Below are 16183 nucleotides of genomic sequence, written 5' to 3' on the forward strand. Positions count from 1 at the left end.
GCAGCCAAGGCTGAGGCTGAGGTCTTGCTGTTGTGCTGAGCCTGGCTGAGGTTTGTGTGCATCTATTGGATTGATTCCTGCATCAGTGTCTAATATCTCAGCAGCTGGCACGAGGAAACAGTGTGGCATAAGCACAGCAGAAGTGCGAATGTTCCTAAATGAACATCTCTCACACATTCTAGCAGTCTCTAGCATAAGACAAGAGAAAGGCAGGAGGAGAAAAGCTCCCTGTGAGCCCTTCCTTCGTCCTCAGTAGTGCTGCTGGTGGTGGGGATTCTCTCCTCGGGTGGGCTCAGAGCAGTGAAGTCCAGAATTAGGTTTTTTGGGCATATGCATTCCTACATAGCTGTAGTGCTAAAAATATTGTACCTACACAGATTGCCTGCAGTGCCATAGTGCTCTGTGTGTGTTTTCTTCATGAGGAGAGTGAGAATTTGTTCATTCTGCAGGACTGTTTATTGCTGCGCACCAAACTGGTGGCAGGTTGGTGGATGAGTTTGGCTCATTTTGTCTGTTTTCATGACTCTTGCAGGCCAAGCAGATGAATGGTGGCCTGGTGGGAGCAGTGCCTTTCAATCACCGCCTTCAGCCTGTGCTGCTGCGGGCCGGGCAGAGCCAAGAAGTCACTGCAGGCAGCTGCTGTGCCAGCAGTACCAGTGCGACTGTGCCCGGCTGTTTGTCATCCCTCCCTCCCCAGTCTGCCTCTGTCTAGACCAGAAGAGACATGGGGAGATTTAAGAGCCTTTTCTGCCTGGCTCTCTGCACCCTTTCTTTCCCACATCTGAGGCTTTGTCTAGACAAAAGTTGGGATTCCTGGACAAAAACTGAGATAAGGGAGAAAGAAGAAACGCCACTGATCTGCAAAGCAAGTCAGAAAAAATACAAGGTCTCACCTACAGCCCATCCTTTCCTGTTGTGTCTGTATGATGTATGACTGACCCATTACAGCAAAGCAGCTTTGTCACAGCTTCTGGTAAAAGAATGAAACAAGCAGATGACATCAGAGTAGCTTCTGCAAGTCTCTCTTTAATTACAGTGCTGGATGAGGACATTTGTTGCCGTCACATGTACTGATGATGGATAATGTACATTCCTGACTCTCCAGGAGCTGTGTTTTCACTGGAGATGTTCACCACAGAGGTAGTGGCTTTTTGTTTTGTTTTGTTTTTCTGCTCTCCTTTTCCTTTCAGCAAGATTCAACAAGCTGGTCAGGAGGACCAACAGACCCACAGCCGCAGCGGGAGCAAGCAGGGAAGCATCGGTGCAGGCAGGAGGTCCCCCAGCTGCTTTGCTACACCGCAGCATGGGGCCGTGAGCCATGGAGGAAATGCAGGAATGGGAAGACTCCATAAGCTAAACTCAAGCTTCGAACACAAATACTGAATCACAAAATAAGGACTGCAGCAAAGGGTTGTAACAGGTGTTTCTGAGCAGATTTCACCTCGCAGCAGAGAAAGAAACCTTTCTCAAATTGTGTTCAATATTGTGCCCAGGTCTGCGGCAGGAGACCTCATTGCCCTGCGCATTCCAGCTGCCTTATTGCTGTGAGGAGCTGCCCAGCTCAGGGCTGGATGTCACCATGCCAGGTGCTGTGCCACTGCAGGCTGCCCTTGCTCTTGGCAATTGTTCGTTCTGTGTAAAGCCACAGGAGCTCTCATCTTTTCACAGAGCTGTGCAGGCTTGGTTCATAGACGGGAAGTGCTATAGCTTGTTCTCTAAGAGCGGGTGCTTTTGGGAAAGGCAAACCTGCTGCAGAGGAGATGAGCAGACATGGCAATGCTGCCTTCACAAGGACAGCAGAGATACAGATATTCCCATAGAACACCTCTGAGTCCAGAGTGTTAGGAGCAGGTGGCTTAAAGCCTCACTGCAATTAATGGTCATCTCAGAACACTCAGGTTGGAGGGGAGCTCAAAGCCCACCCAGTGCCACCCCCGGCCGTGGGCAGGGCTGCCCCCCACCAGCTCAGGCTGCCCAGGGCCCCATCCCACCTGGCCTGGAGTGCCTGCAGGGATGGGGCACCCACAGCTCTCTGGGCAGCAGTGCCAGCGCCTCACCGCCCTGACCAAAGGATTGCTTCCTAATCCAATCTAAATCTCCCCTCTTTTATAGTCCCATGTCCTGTTGCTATCAGCCCATGTAAAAAGACCTTCTCTCCTGCTTGTAAACTCCCTTCGAGTACTGGAAGACCGCAATGAGGTCTCCCCATGATGATGGGTTGTGGGTAATTCTTTTCAAAAGATATGTAATCTCTATGAAAATATACCCATCCTTCTTTACCCTAACTAGCAAATTCATGAAGAACACAGACTCCTTCTGAGAGCTTCTTTCTCCCCATGGTGTTTTGGAAGAGCTGTTCATCACCAGATGAACGCAAAATTGGATGTGTTGAGCTGGATTCAGAAAGCAAGTACAGATGGTGGTTTTGTCCCATCCTGAGTTAAGACTGAGCAGAAGGTAAAGTTATGGCACAAGGTTGACATTTTATCCACATCTGGGTAATTTTCAGGGCCCACACCAGGCGTTAGTAAAGAGCAAATATCACCTATGGCAACTTCCAAATGCTTTAATTGTTTTGGGTTGGTTTTTTTTTTGTGTACATGCATATTATTTTACGTTTTGATTCAGCTCCTCACCTGGGAATTCACAGAGCCAAATGGCACATTTCTGCTTTTGTAAATGTGATAGAAAAATAAGCATTGGGTTATCAGTGTTTTTTTCCTCATCCAGTGATTCTTTGAATCTTTTAATTAAGACCAGTCTGAATTGACTCCCATCAATGCGTGCACATACCTGGTGGAAACTTCTCTGGCTTCTTGCCTGAGACCTCTTGAGTTACACATTCAGGCATCTGTAATTTAAATTTATAGCTGTGACCAGACCTCGAAGAGCCATGTTCAAATGTTATAAAAGCCCATGGGCAAAATACTAATAACACTGGTTATCAGCTTCTTCCAGGAACAGAGGATTAGATGGGAAAGCTTCAGATCAAGGTGGGACTCCTGCCTTGGTTTCAGAAGACGACTGAGAGCAAGTGTTACAGCCACCTGACACAGTTTCTCCTTGATGTACAGCTGGACCACATACAGCCCGTGCAGCCCATCCCATGGGAAAACACTTTGTTAACTATATAGGAAAAACAGATAATGAAAAAAGTGCTGCTTGGCAGTGGTCTTTGTCTGATCTAAAGCAGAAAATGAGTGGATAGTCCACAAACTGCATAGAGAAAAAGGGGATTATATTGCTCTCTGGATTGCTTTAACATCTTCAGGAAAGAGCGGGTGATTGGAACGAGGGAGCCTGCCTCTGCATATGGCTGTTGTCATCATGAAGCTCTCCAGAGCCTACATCAGTTTCTAGCCAGACCTATTTCCATGTCATTTTATTCATCTTACTGTACTTTATTTACAGAGATATTACAAAATATATTGTGAACTATGTACGATAAGCACAGAGTGGATTTGGCAATGCCAGAGTCATCGTGGTGACATTACGCTGTTATGGATTTCCATTTGTTTTAAACTATGAAACATAGCAGAGGGTAAGGGATGCTGGAAACATCCGGACCCATCCAGAGTCCCACCTGGACACAGAGCAGGTTTAGCTAGGGACATTCTTGGGCTTTTATTCTGGCTTTTTTTCCAAAATCACAGTCTCGATCTCATTTGCTATTAATTTGAAGTAGGCACGGCGTTACACACTCCCTGTTGAGAAACATAGGTAAACCATATCTGAGGTGATCCTTGGCTTTATGGTGCCTTAAAGTTAGGTGGGAAGGACTGGACCTAACTTGTCCTGTCCAAGTTCACATCTGAAACAGATGTGGCCCCAGATGCACAGCCTCTCCTGGCACAGTCATCATGTCTCTACATTCATCATGCTATCGCTCCTCACCTGGCTTTTACTTCTTGAGAAAGTCTGGAGATGAAATGCTGGTGGGTAGAAATTGCTGCTGGGCTGGCTGACAATCAGTGATGGTTGGTGTCTTGTTTGACGCGAGTGCATACTGTGCAGTACAAAGTGTCACTTCTTTAACTTCTCTCTCCTTTTATTTTTTGGCTTGGGCTTCTGTTCAGTTCATCCTATTTATTCTTATTTACATTGATGTAGCGGTCCTGCATGAGACTTATGCTCCCCCTTCTCCTTCTGCCCATTGCTTGTTGCAGGGGTTGGATCTGTAGGTGGCAGAGCCTTCTTAACCCACCTGGGGACCTCTTAAATTTGTGTGTGTGTTTTCCCTCAGGGCTGCAGCAGTTTGATGCTGGGTAAGTCAGCTGGAGGTGAAGGCAAAGATATTGTACGGAGTTTCTGCAAGCTCTGTTGGCTCCTATTGCAAAGCGGTAAAGATGCTCTTGTCTTTGGTGAGAATCGTATCGGTGACTCCATGCACGAGCCAGCAGCAGTGACTCATCACTGCCTGCACGCGGCTCTGCGAGTGTCTGTGTTTAATGCACTCAAGGTTAGATGGCCACAGGCAAGAATCAAGCGAGTGTGTCTCGATTTTTGCTTCCACTTCAAACACAGTGTGAGGGTAACTCTTAGACGTGCCTCTGCGATGGATGTCCCGGAGCCCAAAGGTCGCCCCGAGGAGTGGGAGAGCCTCAGCATGAAGGTCCCCATGATGTCCCTGCCAAGAGGCGTGTGGGCACGGCGCTCCACGGCACTGCGCTCCTCATGCCCAGCGCAGGAGCTCGAGACCTCTCCATGGCTGCCTGTTTGTGCGCGTGAATGGCATTGGTTTCTTTTTCTCATTCTTAAAATTGTGGTTAATGTTTTTACTTTTAACAGTGGAGGATCTTCATGAAAGCCTTGCGAAATTCAATATTGAAGGTGGTGTAAATAATTGGATTGACAGCACTGTTGACATATCCAAGCCACGTAAAGGCGCTGTACATTGCTGGGGGGATGTTGCAATCGCAGTGCATGTTCAAGATGTGAGTGATGAAGAATGGGAGCCAGCAGATGATGAAAACACCTGGGGGGAAAGGAAAGAGACAGATCTTGATTGCTGAAAACTGGAAAATTTCTGAGAAGGAGAACAGTAAACCTTCTGTTTGTTGCTATGTCTCTGACTATATCCTGAGTAACCAAGTGGTAAAGAAATTCTTTGCTGCTGTAAATAGGCTGCATCAAAATCTCTGGCCTTCAGAGGCACCGGTTTCTTACTGAACTATGCTGTCTCTTGTGCTATAAGCTGTATTAGAAAGCACATGATCTTTCTTGCCCCTGTCTTTTGGCACTGCAAACACTGAACAGCTGGACAGCTTCCTGAGCCTTCTGTACAGTCTCGTGCCACATTCCTGGCTGGAGGGATGCAGCCTTCCTACTTGAAGCCTCCTGCCTGTTTACACAAACACATTTCTGATGTACTGAGTGGAACTGTTCCTTTAGGGACCTGGGAAAACAGTCTGTGTCGAGCACTCAGACTGGGTGCCTTAACCCTGACTAGCTGTTGCCTGTCTTGAGGAACACGGGGTGAAGCCAATGTGCGCTCTCACCAAGTACAATGGCTAGCATCTGGGTGGCTTTCTTCTCCTTCTGCTGCGAGAGTTTCCTCCTGTTCATAGCCTTGAGAAGAGTGCTCCTCGTCTTGCCATTAGGCATGGACTGGATCTCAAAGACCTTGGCTGTGTGTAGATTTTCTTTGGCATGTCCGTTCTTCTCTACTTTCCCAGGGCTGTCCAAGGTGCACCGGCTTGAGGCGATGGGCACAACCAGCTGGTGGTTGCTTGGCGCTGCTGGCTTGGCAATGGTTCTCTCAGGGGGACTGGTACTGGACACCATCTCCATTTCCATCTCTATGTGACTTTCCGCCTCCTGGATGAGAAGCAAATGCCCACACCATAAGGCAGGTAAATATACAGGGAGGAGCAATGAATGTTTCTTACAGAGTGAAGCTGGATGACGCTGAAGAACAATCAACACCTCTTCTCCCTCCCTGCTTTTTGGGAGAGCCTTGGAGAAAGGTCTAAAAGTTGTTTACATGTGAGAATACATTTGAGTTTGACAGAACTGCAGGAAATGACTCTTGCTCCTTCATTGCACAAGGAGGTTAAGAGATGGGAGAGACACTGTCTCCCCTCCCCATATATTTGATTTCAGTTTTAACGGTGTAAATAAAAACAAAATCTACAAGAAAACCCAACACAGCCAAGGCAGTCCAAGACTTAAAGTAAATAATAGAGAGGAGAAGAAAATCAAAGAGACAAAAATTGTTAAAATGTCATGGCTTTTATAGCTGATCTTTAGGTGAGCTTAGTCTGGCTTTTTGAGCTCTGTGGTGTTAAACCCCCTGCTTCACTCTAAGGAACAGGAAGAATATTTAAATTTTGAGATTGAATGGTAACCTTTGTTCTTAGCTTATTTTTCTCCCACACTGCATAAATTCATTTTGAGCCCTGAGAAGGGAGAAAAGGGGAAAGCTGAACGCTCTGAAAAACTACCACTTCTCTTTAACACTCACCACTTTGCGCTTATTAACTTGGAAACTCCCATTGGACTTCACAATAACTGTGCAGAGCTTCACGTCTTCTGGATGAGTGCATTTGTCCTAAGGGGCAAGCACCGGCTCATAGGTTACACAAGCAGATAGTAATTAGGAAGGGTTGCTGGTGGGGGAGGCACGTGGAAACACAAGCACAGGGCATGAAGCAGATATTAATCAATGTGACTAGAGTGCTAGATGGAGACTACTCTGGAGAGGCAGCAATGGAGCCAAGAGTCCCTCATGGTTTTAGTGAAGGAAGGAAGCCACAGAGTTTACCTTCAGCGGCGCATGCGTGTCCGAGTCCAGGCCGTGGCTGCTGCGCTTGGTGGTGACGCGCTTCCTGCGCCTGCGGAGCACCATGTAGATCTGCACGTACACCAGCAGGGTGACGATGAAGGGGACGTAGAAGGAGACAACGGAGGAATACACGACGAAGGCAGGATTGGCAATGATGCACTCCTTCTCATCTGGAAGACAGAAGGTTTCGGGCTCGCTGTCTCTGCTGTCGGACCTGCACCAACATCCCCCTCCTCTATCTGAAAGCATCCAGAGTGGAAGGAGCACTCTACCCCGCAGAGCCAGGTAGATGCCAAAAGCCAGCTGCAGGTGGCACAACTCACCTGCCTTGTTGAGGCCAAACAGGATTGGGCTGGAGATGGCAAATGAGAGCACCCAGACCACGGCGATCATGACGGTGACCCGGCGCTTGGAGCTGTAGCGGGTGTTGTACAGCATTGGCATCGCTACGGCCGTGTACCTGCAGCGGGAGGCACAGACCTGCATTACCCTGCAAGAGCTGCCCTGGGTTTGTCGCCGCAGAGCCCTCACCTGTCAATGCTGATGGCACAGAGGTTGAGGATGCTGGCGGTGCACATCATGACATCGAGGGTGACAAAGATATCACAGTGGATCCGACTGAACCTCCATTCCCCAACCACCTGCAGAGAGAACGCAGTCAGTGCAGGAGATCCCCTGCTAGGAGTGCTATGGAGGGGTCTGACAGGACAGGCAGAGACTGCATATCCCAAGCAACACTAGTTGTACTCACAGCTCTTCCTTAATGCTCTTATGCTTTAAATTTAATTACACCTGGCAAAGATCAGTAACAGGGAAGAAGGATCCTTCCTTTTGTGTCTTTGTTTATCAAGCCGGGGAAGAAATTTAATGTGCATTAATTTTTGTGAACAAAATGAATTTAATTCAGAGTGAAAATCCTTTGACACGTTACTTGTTGTGATAAAGACAAAGACTGAGAGATAATGCTTCTAGCTACCAGTAGATGTTTTCTCCTGTATTATGCTGTTGAAACTGAACTTTGAAAATTAAGTTTAACAGCAATTATTAGGACTGCTGTATTTGGCATGTGATAGAAAATGTATATTTCCCTCTAATAAAAATAGAGTCCTACTGCATTTGAAAATAGAATGAATAAGATAACTATTCTTCAGTTATTTCTGCTCTGATATACATAACCATAGGGAGCATGAAAAAGAAAGAAAGAATGACTGCATTGAAGCTTGAGTGACAGATGAATACTCAGTGATTAAAAAATCTCTTAAGAGACAAAGTCACATCAGTAACTTCGACTAGAGTTTGCCCGAAGGCAAAGGTTCCCAGCCAGATATAAGGCTTTGCAAAGTCACGTTCCTGAACCCATGGGTTTGAGTGTATGGAAAACGCTGCTATCCCCATGGCTGGCACAAAGAGAGCCAGAGTTCCTCGCAGCACGAGTGCTGTTGTCAGACAGAAATACAATAGATGAGTGTAACTCATCCCAGAGGCATTAGCTACAGTCACATCCAGCCTGTGGTCATGTTAATATGCTTCAGCACACGCACAATGCTTTACATTTTTAAAGTGCCACACAAACAATAATTAACTGGAGTGATAATTAGTATTGTGGCTTCTCGACAGCCCGTGTCACATCAGCAGATTTGTTTTGCTTTGCATTAATACTTAACGAGCTGATTGATTATGGCTTCTTCCACTGCTTGCCTCTGTTTTATCATTTGCTCTCCTAATGAAATGCCTGAAAATGAATTGCAAATTCAGTGTAGTTCCAGTCTTATGCTTTCTCTGTCGGTCGCCAGCATCCCAGCTCTTGGCTGCTTGAGGAATGCAGCCATCCCAGCCAAGGACAGGGGGAAGCTTCTCTTTTCCACTCTTTTCTCCGGAGATGCTTTTCATTCTTTTGTGCTGTTTACTGTTGCAATAGTCCTGTGCTGCTGGGTAAATGGTATTTTGGGAGTATTTGGCTCTCTTAAAACAATGTGCCACTCAAGTATGGCTCTGTGCTGCAGAAGCATAGAGCTCTTTTGTACCAAAGCGACATGCTAACGGCAGTAATGTGACAAGTAGCTCACTTGTGAGTCTGCTTCTCTTATATATTGTGACATAAAAGCTCTGGATTTACAACCTACTTCTACAACTGCTTGCTCTTCTTACTACTCTAGTCCTTCAGGAATAGGTTTCTGATTACTGCTCGGTGCAGTTTTAGTGTGACACCCATGATGGTGTTTTGGGCTCATTCTTGTGCTTGGGAACAGTTTGTTGGTGCAGTCCTGAAAACAAACTTGAAATCTTTCATTCTTGATCCCTGGATCAATAGGCCAGATTTTCAAAGCAGTTGGGTGGTAATTCAGCCTTCTGAACAGTAGCGTATTTTCAAGTAAACCTGTCATGTGCTATCATGTCTGTCTATTGAATAACTCAACTATTAGGAAATTTAAAACATAGAATCATAGAATTATTAAGGTTGGAAAAGACCTCTAGTATCATCTGGTCCAACCTGCCACCAATACTGCCCACTGACCATGTCCCTCCGTAGTACATCTACCCTTTCCTCAAACACTTCCAGTGATGGTGACTCCACCATTTCCCTGGGCAGCCTGCTCCAATGTCTGACCACTCTTTCTGAGAAGAAATTCTCCCTCATAACACTTCTGGGGAAGTTCAGGAGGTCTGGAAATAGCTGATGTCCAACCTGCCAAACCTTTTCCCTTGGTACTCCTATACCAGAACCGTTCAGTGCTGAGAGGCAAAGCTGGGCCACCTACCTCCAGATAGACCACCCAGGGCATGACCAGAGTGGCCACCAGGAGATCCGCCACCGCCAGGCTGACGATCAGGTAATTGGTGGTGGTCTGCAGGGCTTTCTCCCTGGACACAGCCATGCAGACCAGCACGTTGCCAAACACAATGACGAAGATGAGGAGGGTGAGCAGCACGGCATAGTAGTTATACTGAGGCTTCTGGTCTGCGCTGGACTCGTTGAGCGGCTTGCTCCAATTCCTGTCCCCGGTGTTGTACCAGGAGAGGTTTAGGGGATCCATGAAGGTGAACTTGCCAGGTCCCAGCTCCACCCTGCACAGAGAAGGTGTTGGAAAAACAGTCAAATGTTGTCGTGTAAAATAGAACCAAAATGACCATGCGGACGCGGCCTTGCTTCTGAATTCGCATGTGCAGATAGCTGCTGAATGGGAGTGCTATGGACATGCAGAGCACAGCTTGAGCTGAAGGTCAGGTACCTGGGCAGGGATTTGGGAAGTTCATTTCCATTTTGGGTTAATTCCCCCAGATTTCTGCAGTCTGGGCTATCAGTTGCAGTTATTACATAAAGGGGACATGTCAGAGGTTGCGGTCAAAAAGTTTAAAAGCAGCTGAAGTTTTTGGCTGCTTGTTTGGGATTTCAGGTTTGAAACAGACCTTGTTTCACTTCTCAGCACTTCCTGAGATCACCCATTTCATATTTGCCAAGCTTCACCTCCATAAAAACCACTGTGATTTGAAAATCCGGCCATGTTCTCAACAGACCCTAAAAAAGGCCATTTAATTTTCTCACTAAAAGACAAAGCAAATCAGATTTATAAAACCACGTAAGTGATCAAAATAGCAAAACATTTGCAAATATCAAATTCACTTGGGAACAATAGTTTCTTTATGTTTCACTGAGCTTTTGTGCGCTTTTTTCATTCAGAGAACAATTTGTATAATAAACCCTGGAAATTTGTTGCATATGGGTCCTTAATGGCTGATAATTCAAAAAGTGTCTGTCTGACAGTGCTATCAGCAGCACTTGATAGCTCTACAAATGTCTTCTTAAAAACTGTCAAAGTGTCAGAAATTAATTAAATGTTAGCTTATGTGACTCAGAGTGAAGGGGGAAAAATCAATGCTAAATGCAGCGACAATTTCTTCTTTTCTCCTGTTGCCCTTTGATAATGCAAAGCTATCTTCTGAAGGCAGAAACATGCATATAATGCAGGATGGGGAAAAAAAAATAAAGCAGGAACATAGAAAAGTATCTGGAAAGTATAAAAGGAGTTGAATGATTTGGTACGTGCAGCTCCTTGGCTGTTCCAGCTCCCGAGCTCTGACTGCGGTTCATTTCCAACTCGATAGCTGCACAAAATAACAAAGCCATGGCTCAGATTCATTCCAGGATCAAGAAAAAGAATGGGCATGAAAGGGTGTTTGGTCACCAGGAGGTTTGGTAAAGGCTGGGCTCTGGTTTGGGAAACAGAACAGCTCGAGGTCAGCCCAGTTCCCTTCTCCCACTGCCCTTCCCACACCCGATCATGTTCCTGTCTGAGAGGCACAGCGATGTCCCACGTTAGAGCTGCAGTGCTGTTGTGTTCAGCACATCTTGCACAGCTGTTTCCAAGAGCATTTTGTGCAAGGCACAGTCACATCGTATTGATGAACACCAAGGTTATTTTCCAGAGCAGAGTAATAAGCTGACCTTGTGCTTCTTGTAACTCAGTGTAATGGCTTTGGTCTGTTACAGCTTTTATTCTGGTGGAAAAAAGGGGGAAAGCATAAAACTGGCTTTTGTTTGCAAACCCAACTGCACCGCCATCCTTCTCCTGTATTTTCATTTTAGGAGAAAGTCAGGAAGGTCCGGTGTTAGTTCACAAGCAGGAAGGGAGGATCAGTGTCTATGACCACCTGGGAAATGCCTCTTGGTGCTGCCCAGAACAGGACGGTGCTTCATGGCCCTTCACTGCCGATGGTTTCTCAGCAGAGGACAGAGCAACACTCTGAAAACCGCCCTGAAAGGAGGGGTCCTCAGTGCTTTTATCCAAATAGCTGCATTGGTGGAGGCTGGGGGATGGGATCATAAATGTAAGGGAGAGGGAGGACTGGCACCTGCAGCCTTGTGGGAATGGGGTCGGAGCTCCACACACCGCTGCCAGCGCAGCGCAGAATCAGGGCTGCTCATGCAGGGCCGTAGGACGCAGGTGTGGGCAGAGCCCTGAAACAGAACAAATTCCATCCTGAATTAACTGCAGCAAAGCCACCTTAATTCCAGCTGGGAGCCCACACGGATTGTTAGCGTGCCTCAGCTAATCCAGCTGCGGATTTACTGAGCGGTCAAGGGCAGGATGCAGCAGCAAGGTCACAGCCCTGTGCCCGATGCCAGCCCTGGTTCCTCCCCACACTTTGCAGCTCCAATCCGGCCCGAGGCTGCGTGGGAAAGGTGTTCAGAGACAGATTTGCTCCAAAGGCATTTCTATTTCCCAGAAATCAATGTCTAAGTGATGTTTGTACACTACAGTGCCTTCCTGAATATTGTCATTTTCTTCAGAAGATGTGGAATCGATGGGCCACAGGAAAGCTGTCAAACTGACAGCCTCTGTCCTGCAGATGTCTCCTGATGCTGTTTTCTGGGCTCCACCGAGAATGCATTGCAGGCACCGCAATTAAGGTTGATGGTGTTGTGCTGGAGGAGGGAGGTGGAGGAAGAGGAGGAGGAGGTGCTTTGTTTCCCTGTCCAGGAGCTCTGTGTGAGGGGAAGCAGCTCCTGGAGCAATTGTGTTGTTCCTTGCATATTAGCCCTGAGCTGCTGTGTGTGGTGAATTGCTGGCCCAGAGAGTGAGGAGCAGCAGGCAGGGAACAGGGATCTGCAGGGCATGGCGTCCACAGGCACTGAGGAGGAAGCAAGGTCAGGAATTAGGAAAACATTGTGAATTTGGACCTGGCTGAGAACCATAGAACCTGCTGCTGCTGCTCATGCTGATGAAAAATCCCTTGAATTACTCATCTTAGAATTACTGAGTTGGAAAAGATCTGTAAGATCACCCAGTCCAACCATCCACCTACCACCAATGTTGCCCACTGACCGTGTCCCTCAGTGCCATGTCTCCACGGTTCTTAAACACCTGCAGGGATGGTGACTCCACCACCTCCCTGGGCAGCTGTGCCACTGCCTGACCACATTTGTGGAGACGAAATTTTTCCTAATATCCAATCTGAGTCTCCCCTGGTACAATTTGAGGCCATTCCCTCTCATTCTATTGCGATTCCCTGGAAGCAGAGGCCAACTCCTAACTCACCACAGCCCCCAGTCACGGAGCTGCAGAGAGCAGTGAGGTTTCCCCTGAGCTCCTCTTCTCCACACTGAACAATCCCAGCTCCCTCAGCCACTCCCCATCGCACCCCATTGTGCTCCAGACTCCTCAGCATCTTTGTTGCCCTTCTCTGGATATCCTCTCATTGCTTTTCTTAGTGGTTCTCTCTCTCCAGCAATAAGATTATGCAGGCAACAGGTTTAGCTACTTGTGCACCTCCAGATGTAGAGATGAGAGATAAAGATTTGGGTTTTTGGAACTGAATTTTAACTTCAACACTGCACAACCTTCATGTCTATCCGATGTAACAGTTCTCCCCATCAACTCCTTGTAAAAGTCTGAGGAAAAGCTTCCTCCACGCTCTTTCTCTAGGGGAACCCTTTACAGTGGGGGTTTTTAGGGGTGTTCAAGTACTGTATTATTCAAAACATGACATTTTCTATGCACAGTGTTTTGCTTCTCAGCACCACTCAGAGCTCTGCACTACCCCATGTCTGAGCCACTGACCCAACAGCAGCTCAGGGAGAAGAATCACAGCAGCCCCAGCTCCTCTCCCTCAGTGATGAGGAACCCCCAGCACTATTCCCACCCCAGTCAGGTTTCCAAGCTCACAGCATTGGTTCCAGCCAACCCAGCATCCCTTGGAGCTGCCAGTCCTGCTCAGAGGAGGCTTAGCAGGTGCCCAGCAGGAAAGACAGGAGGGCTCTTTACGCTGTAGATCAGAGGTTTTCCTTCCAAATGGTAGGATGTATAAAAAGCTTCCTCCAGCAATAATCTTCTTCTAGAAACCATCCTCATTGCCTTTACCAATGTAACGAAAAGAGTGCTCTGGCTCTTGCCTGGCAGACTGCTGGTGCAGAGCCATTGGTTCCTATCACTCCTGGAGAAGACGTGGGTACAGGGCAGGCTGTACCATGTTCAGCATTTGGCAGATTAAGAATTTTGCAAGCTGGAGCTGCTCCAGACACAGCCCACTTGAGCAGTGCTCAGCCTGGTGGAAAGGATGGGCAGATAAGGACTGTTTTTCACATTATTTTTGTGTGCGCTCTCAGTCTTGGACTCCCAGCCAGAACATGGAATCGTAGAATGGTTTGAGTGGAAGGGAGCTGAAGGCCGCCTGGTGCCGCTCCCTGCAGCGCACAGGGACACCCACAGCTCAGCAGTGCTCACAGCCCCGTCCAGCCTGACCTTGGCTGTCTGCAGGGACGGGGCACCACCGCCTCTCTGGGCAACCTGTGCCAGCGCCTCACCGCCCTCACTGCCAAACCTTCTTCCTCAGCTCCACCTCAATCTCCCCTCTTGTGGTCTGAAGCCATCTCCCCTTCTCCTACCACACAGACCCCACTGAAGTGTCTGTCCCTTTCTTTCTTATTTTCAGTGTTTAAGGATGAAGAATTTCTTTCTTAAAATCAACAACCCTTCTGTTGGGCACACATTAAAGCCAATTGTGGAAATAACCATGTTTTGCACTCCAGGTTCTAGTGTAATCTGTAATGGCCATGGTGAATGCTGCATTGGTAGGGTGAGCATCATATGTGACTTCATTCCTGTGTTCTCACATGACGATGGCTGCTGTCAGAGGCAGGTCTTCTGACTAGAAAAACATTCTTTCTAATTAACTATTGCATTGCAGTAGACCTAACATCCTGTTTTGTACAAAAGACCATTTTCCCTAATTCGTTAATATGTAAACTAATGCTAGATCTCTCTGAGTAGAGCCTCTGACTAATCTAATAGCTCCCCAGCCTTATGATGCTGCTAATCCATCTTTCAGATTTTGTTCTGCATGTAAGATCATCCACCAATGTCTGCAAATATCCTTTTAATCACTGGTAGAGCTAATTGTATTATTTCTCAGGAAATGAAGAAGTTGAATCCCTTCCCTCCTATCCCCAGCAGTTATCTACAGAAGTGGTTGAAATTTGAGCAAAATATTTATACAGGCTGCCCAGAGAGCTGTGGGTGCCCCATCCCTGCAGGCACTCCAGGCCAGGTGGGATGGGGCCCTGGGCAGCCTGAGCTGGTGGGGGGCAGCCCTGCCCACAGCCGGGGGTGGCACTGGGTGGCCTTTGAGCTGCCCTCCAACCTGAGCCATTCCATGAGATTTACTTCTTAGCACTGGTTAAAAGGTGGCAACTGCAGAAAGATTTAAAATGTGCTTTGGTTTGGTCTGACGAATGTTCCCCCTACGATTTGATGCTTGGTATTTGAAGAGTATAACTTAATTTGATTGCAGAAATAGATTGTGCTAATTCCTCAGTTGAATATACAACGTTTCCCTCCAGTCAGGCTCTCAGCATGGATGCAGCACCTAGCACAAGGACAACTCAGCACCGAGGCCCTCAGCCATACTTTATTAAAAGTAAATAATAATAATTCACATTGAGGATATCAAATATTTGTCTTCCACTTATGCCATCTAACATTCATTTAGCAGCTGCTCTTTTCACTGCCACTCCTATCGCTAAGCTTGTTTGCAAAAATGTTTGCCAAAAGAAGCAAATTCCAAATGAAAGCAAAGCAGCCCTTTTTCCTCTTCCCTTTCTCACTTCCCTCTCTATGTCCCAGGTTTGGTGGGGTTTGCCCTGAGCTGTGCATGACTTATGTTTTCCACAAAGTCCCTTTTAGTGGATGCTCTGTGCTTCATGGTGGGTGGGGACCAGAGGCGGCTGCAGCCCATGGAGGTGGGGAGGCTCCATGTATTCCCCTGTACAGATCAGCCAGCGTTGCTCAAATTTCAAATCCTAATGATCTTTAATCATTTAATCCCTGACCCAAATCGGCTCCACTGTTCTGCCTAAATCCTGACTTCCAGCACCAACCTTTGTCAGCTTTGCAAGTCAACTGGAAGTGCAAGGACACATATGTGGTCCGGGACGTATCCTTTCCATCTCCTGCCATGGTGTGGGCCCTCAGCATCAAGGAACTGAGCTCTGCAAAGCAGTCATGGCCACAGTGCTGGAAAGGACTCAGGGAGACCGTGTCGTTCCTGCTCTGCATCGTGGCAAGTGTTTGTCTGAATGTCCCCACCCAGCTTTCCAGATAAGCACAGCACTTCTGTACCTCTTATACCAGCAGTATACATCCAGTTGTACTGCTGCTGCATTCTTGTGTCCCCCTCCTAGCTCAGTAATTTGGCCCATGGGTACAGATTCACTACACAGCAGATCCTTTTAGCTGTTACTTGTGACACAGAGGTGTGAGTTCCTAGAAGTTCTACTGCTGCTAGGCATGGCCTTCTTCCCACTAGAGATTCTGACTTTATTACAGATGGATTTGGCCCTTGGCTGGGGTAGCAGGTTGGAGATTCATGATCCTTGAGGTCCATTCCAACCCTGGCCATTCT

At 47.4% G+C, this 16183-nt stretch overlaps 1 protein-coding gene across 2 annotated transcripts; it reads right to left on the reverse strand.

The window, feature by feature from the left end:
* Positions 1–3461: 3461 nt before the first annotated feature.
* On the reverse strand, positions 3462–9837 carry DRD2 (dopamine receptor D2). Of its 2 annotated transcripts, XM_052697368.1 has the most exons (7): positions 9544–9837; positions 7316–7425; positions 7108–7244; positions 6764–6954; positions 6458–6550; positions 5499–5814; positions 3462–4975 (listed from the first exon to the last, which is right to left on the reverse strand). In XM_052697368.1, the coding sequence occupies exons 1-7, from the start codon at positions 9817–9819 to the stop codon at positions 4782–4784; spliced, it is 1317 nt and encodes a 438-aa protein (XP_052553328.1). In that variant the 5' UTR covers positions 9820–9837; the 3' UTR covers positions 3462–4781. The 2 variants fall into 2 exon arrangements, with proteins under 2 accessions (XP_052553328.1, XP_052553329.1); XM_052697369.1 differs by lacking the exon at positions 6458–6550 and having other exon boundaries at positions 5499–5817.
* Between the last annotated feature and the right edge of the window lie 6346 nt (positions 9838–16183).

Source organism: Tympanuchus pallidicinctus, unplaced genomic scaffold, assembly GCF_026119805.1.
Source record: "Tympanuchus pallidicinctus isolate F22 unplaced genomic scaffold, pur_lepc_1.0 scaffold30, whole genome shotgun sequence".
NCBI classification, from domain to species: Eukaryota; Metazoa; Chordata; class Aves; order Galliformes; family Phasianidae; genus Tympanuchus; species Tympanuchus pallidicinctus.

Coding starts and splice junctions, on each gene's coding strand:
- DRD2 (XM_052697368.1), bottom strand. CDS start 9,819: ATGGATCCCCTAAACCTCTCCTGGTACAACACCGGGGACAGGAATTGG. Junction 7,426..9,543: donor CCTGGGTGGTCTATCTGGAG/GTAGGTGGCCCA, acceptor TTCTCTCTGCAG/GTGGTTGGGGAATGGAGGTT. Junction 7,245..7,315: donor TGTGCCATCAGCATTGACAG/GTGAGGGCTCTG, acceptor CTCCCGCTGCAG/GTACACGGCCGTAGCGATGC.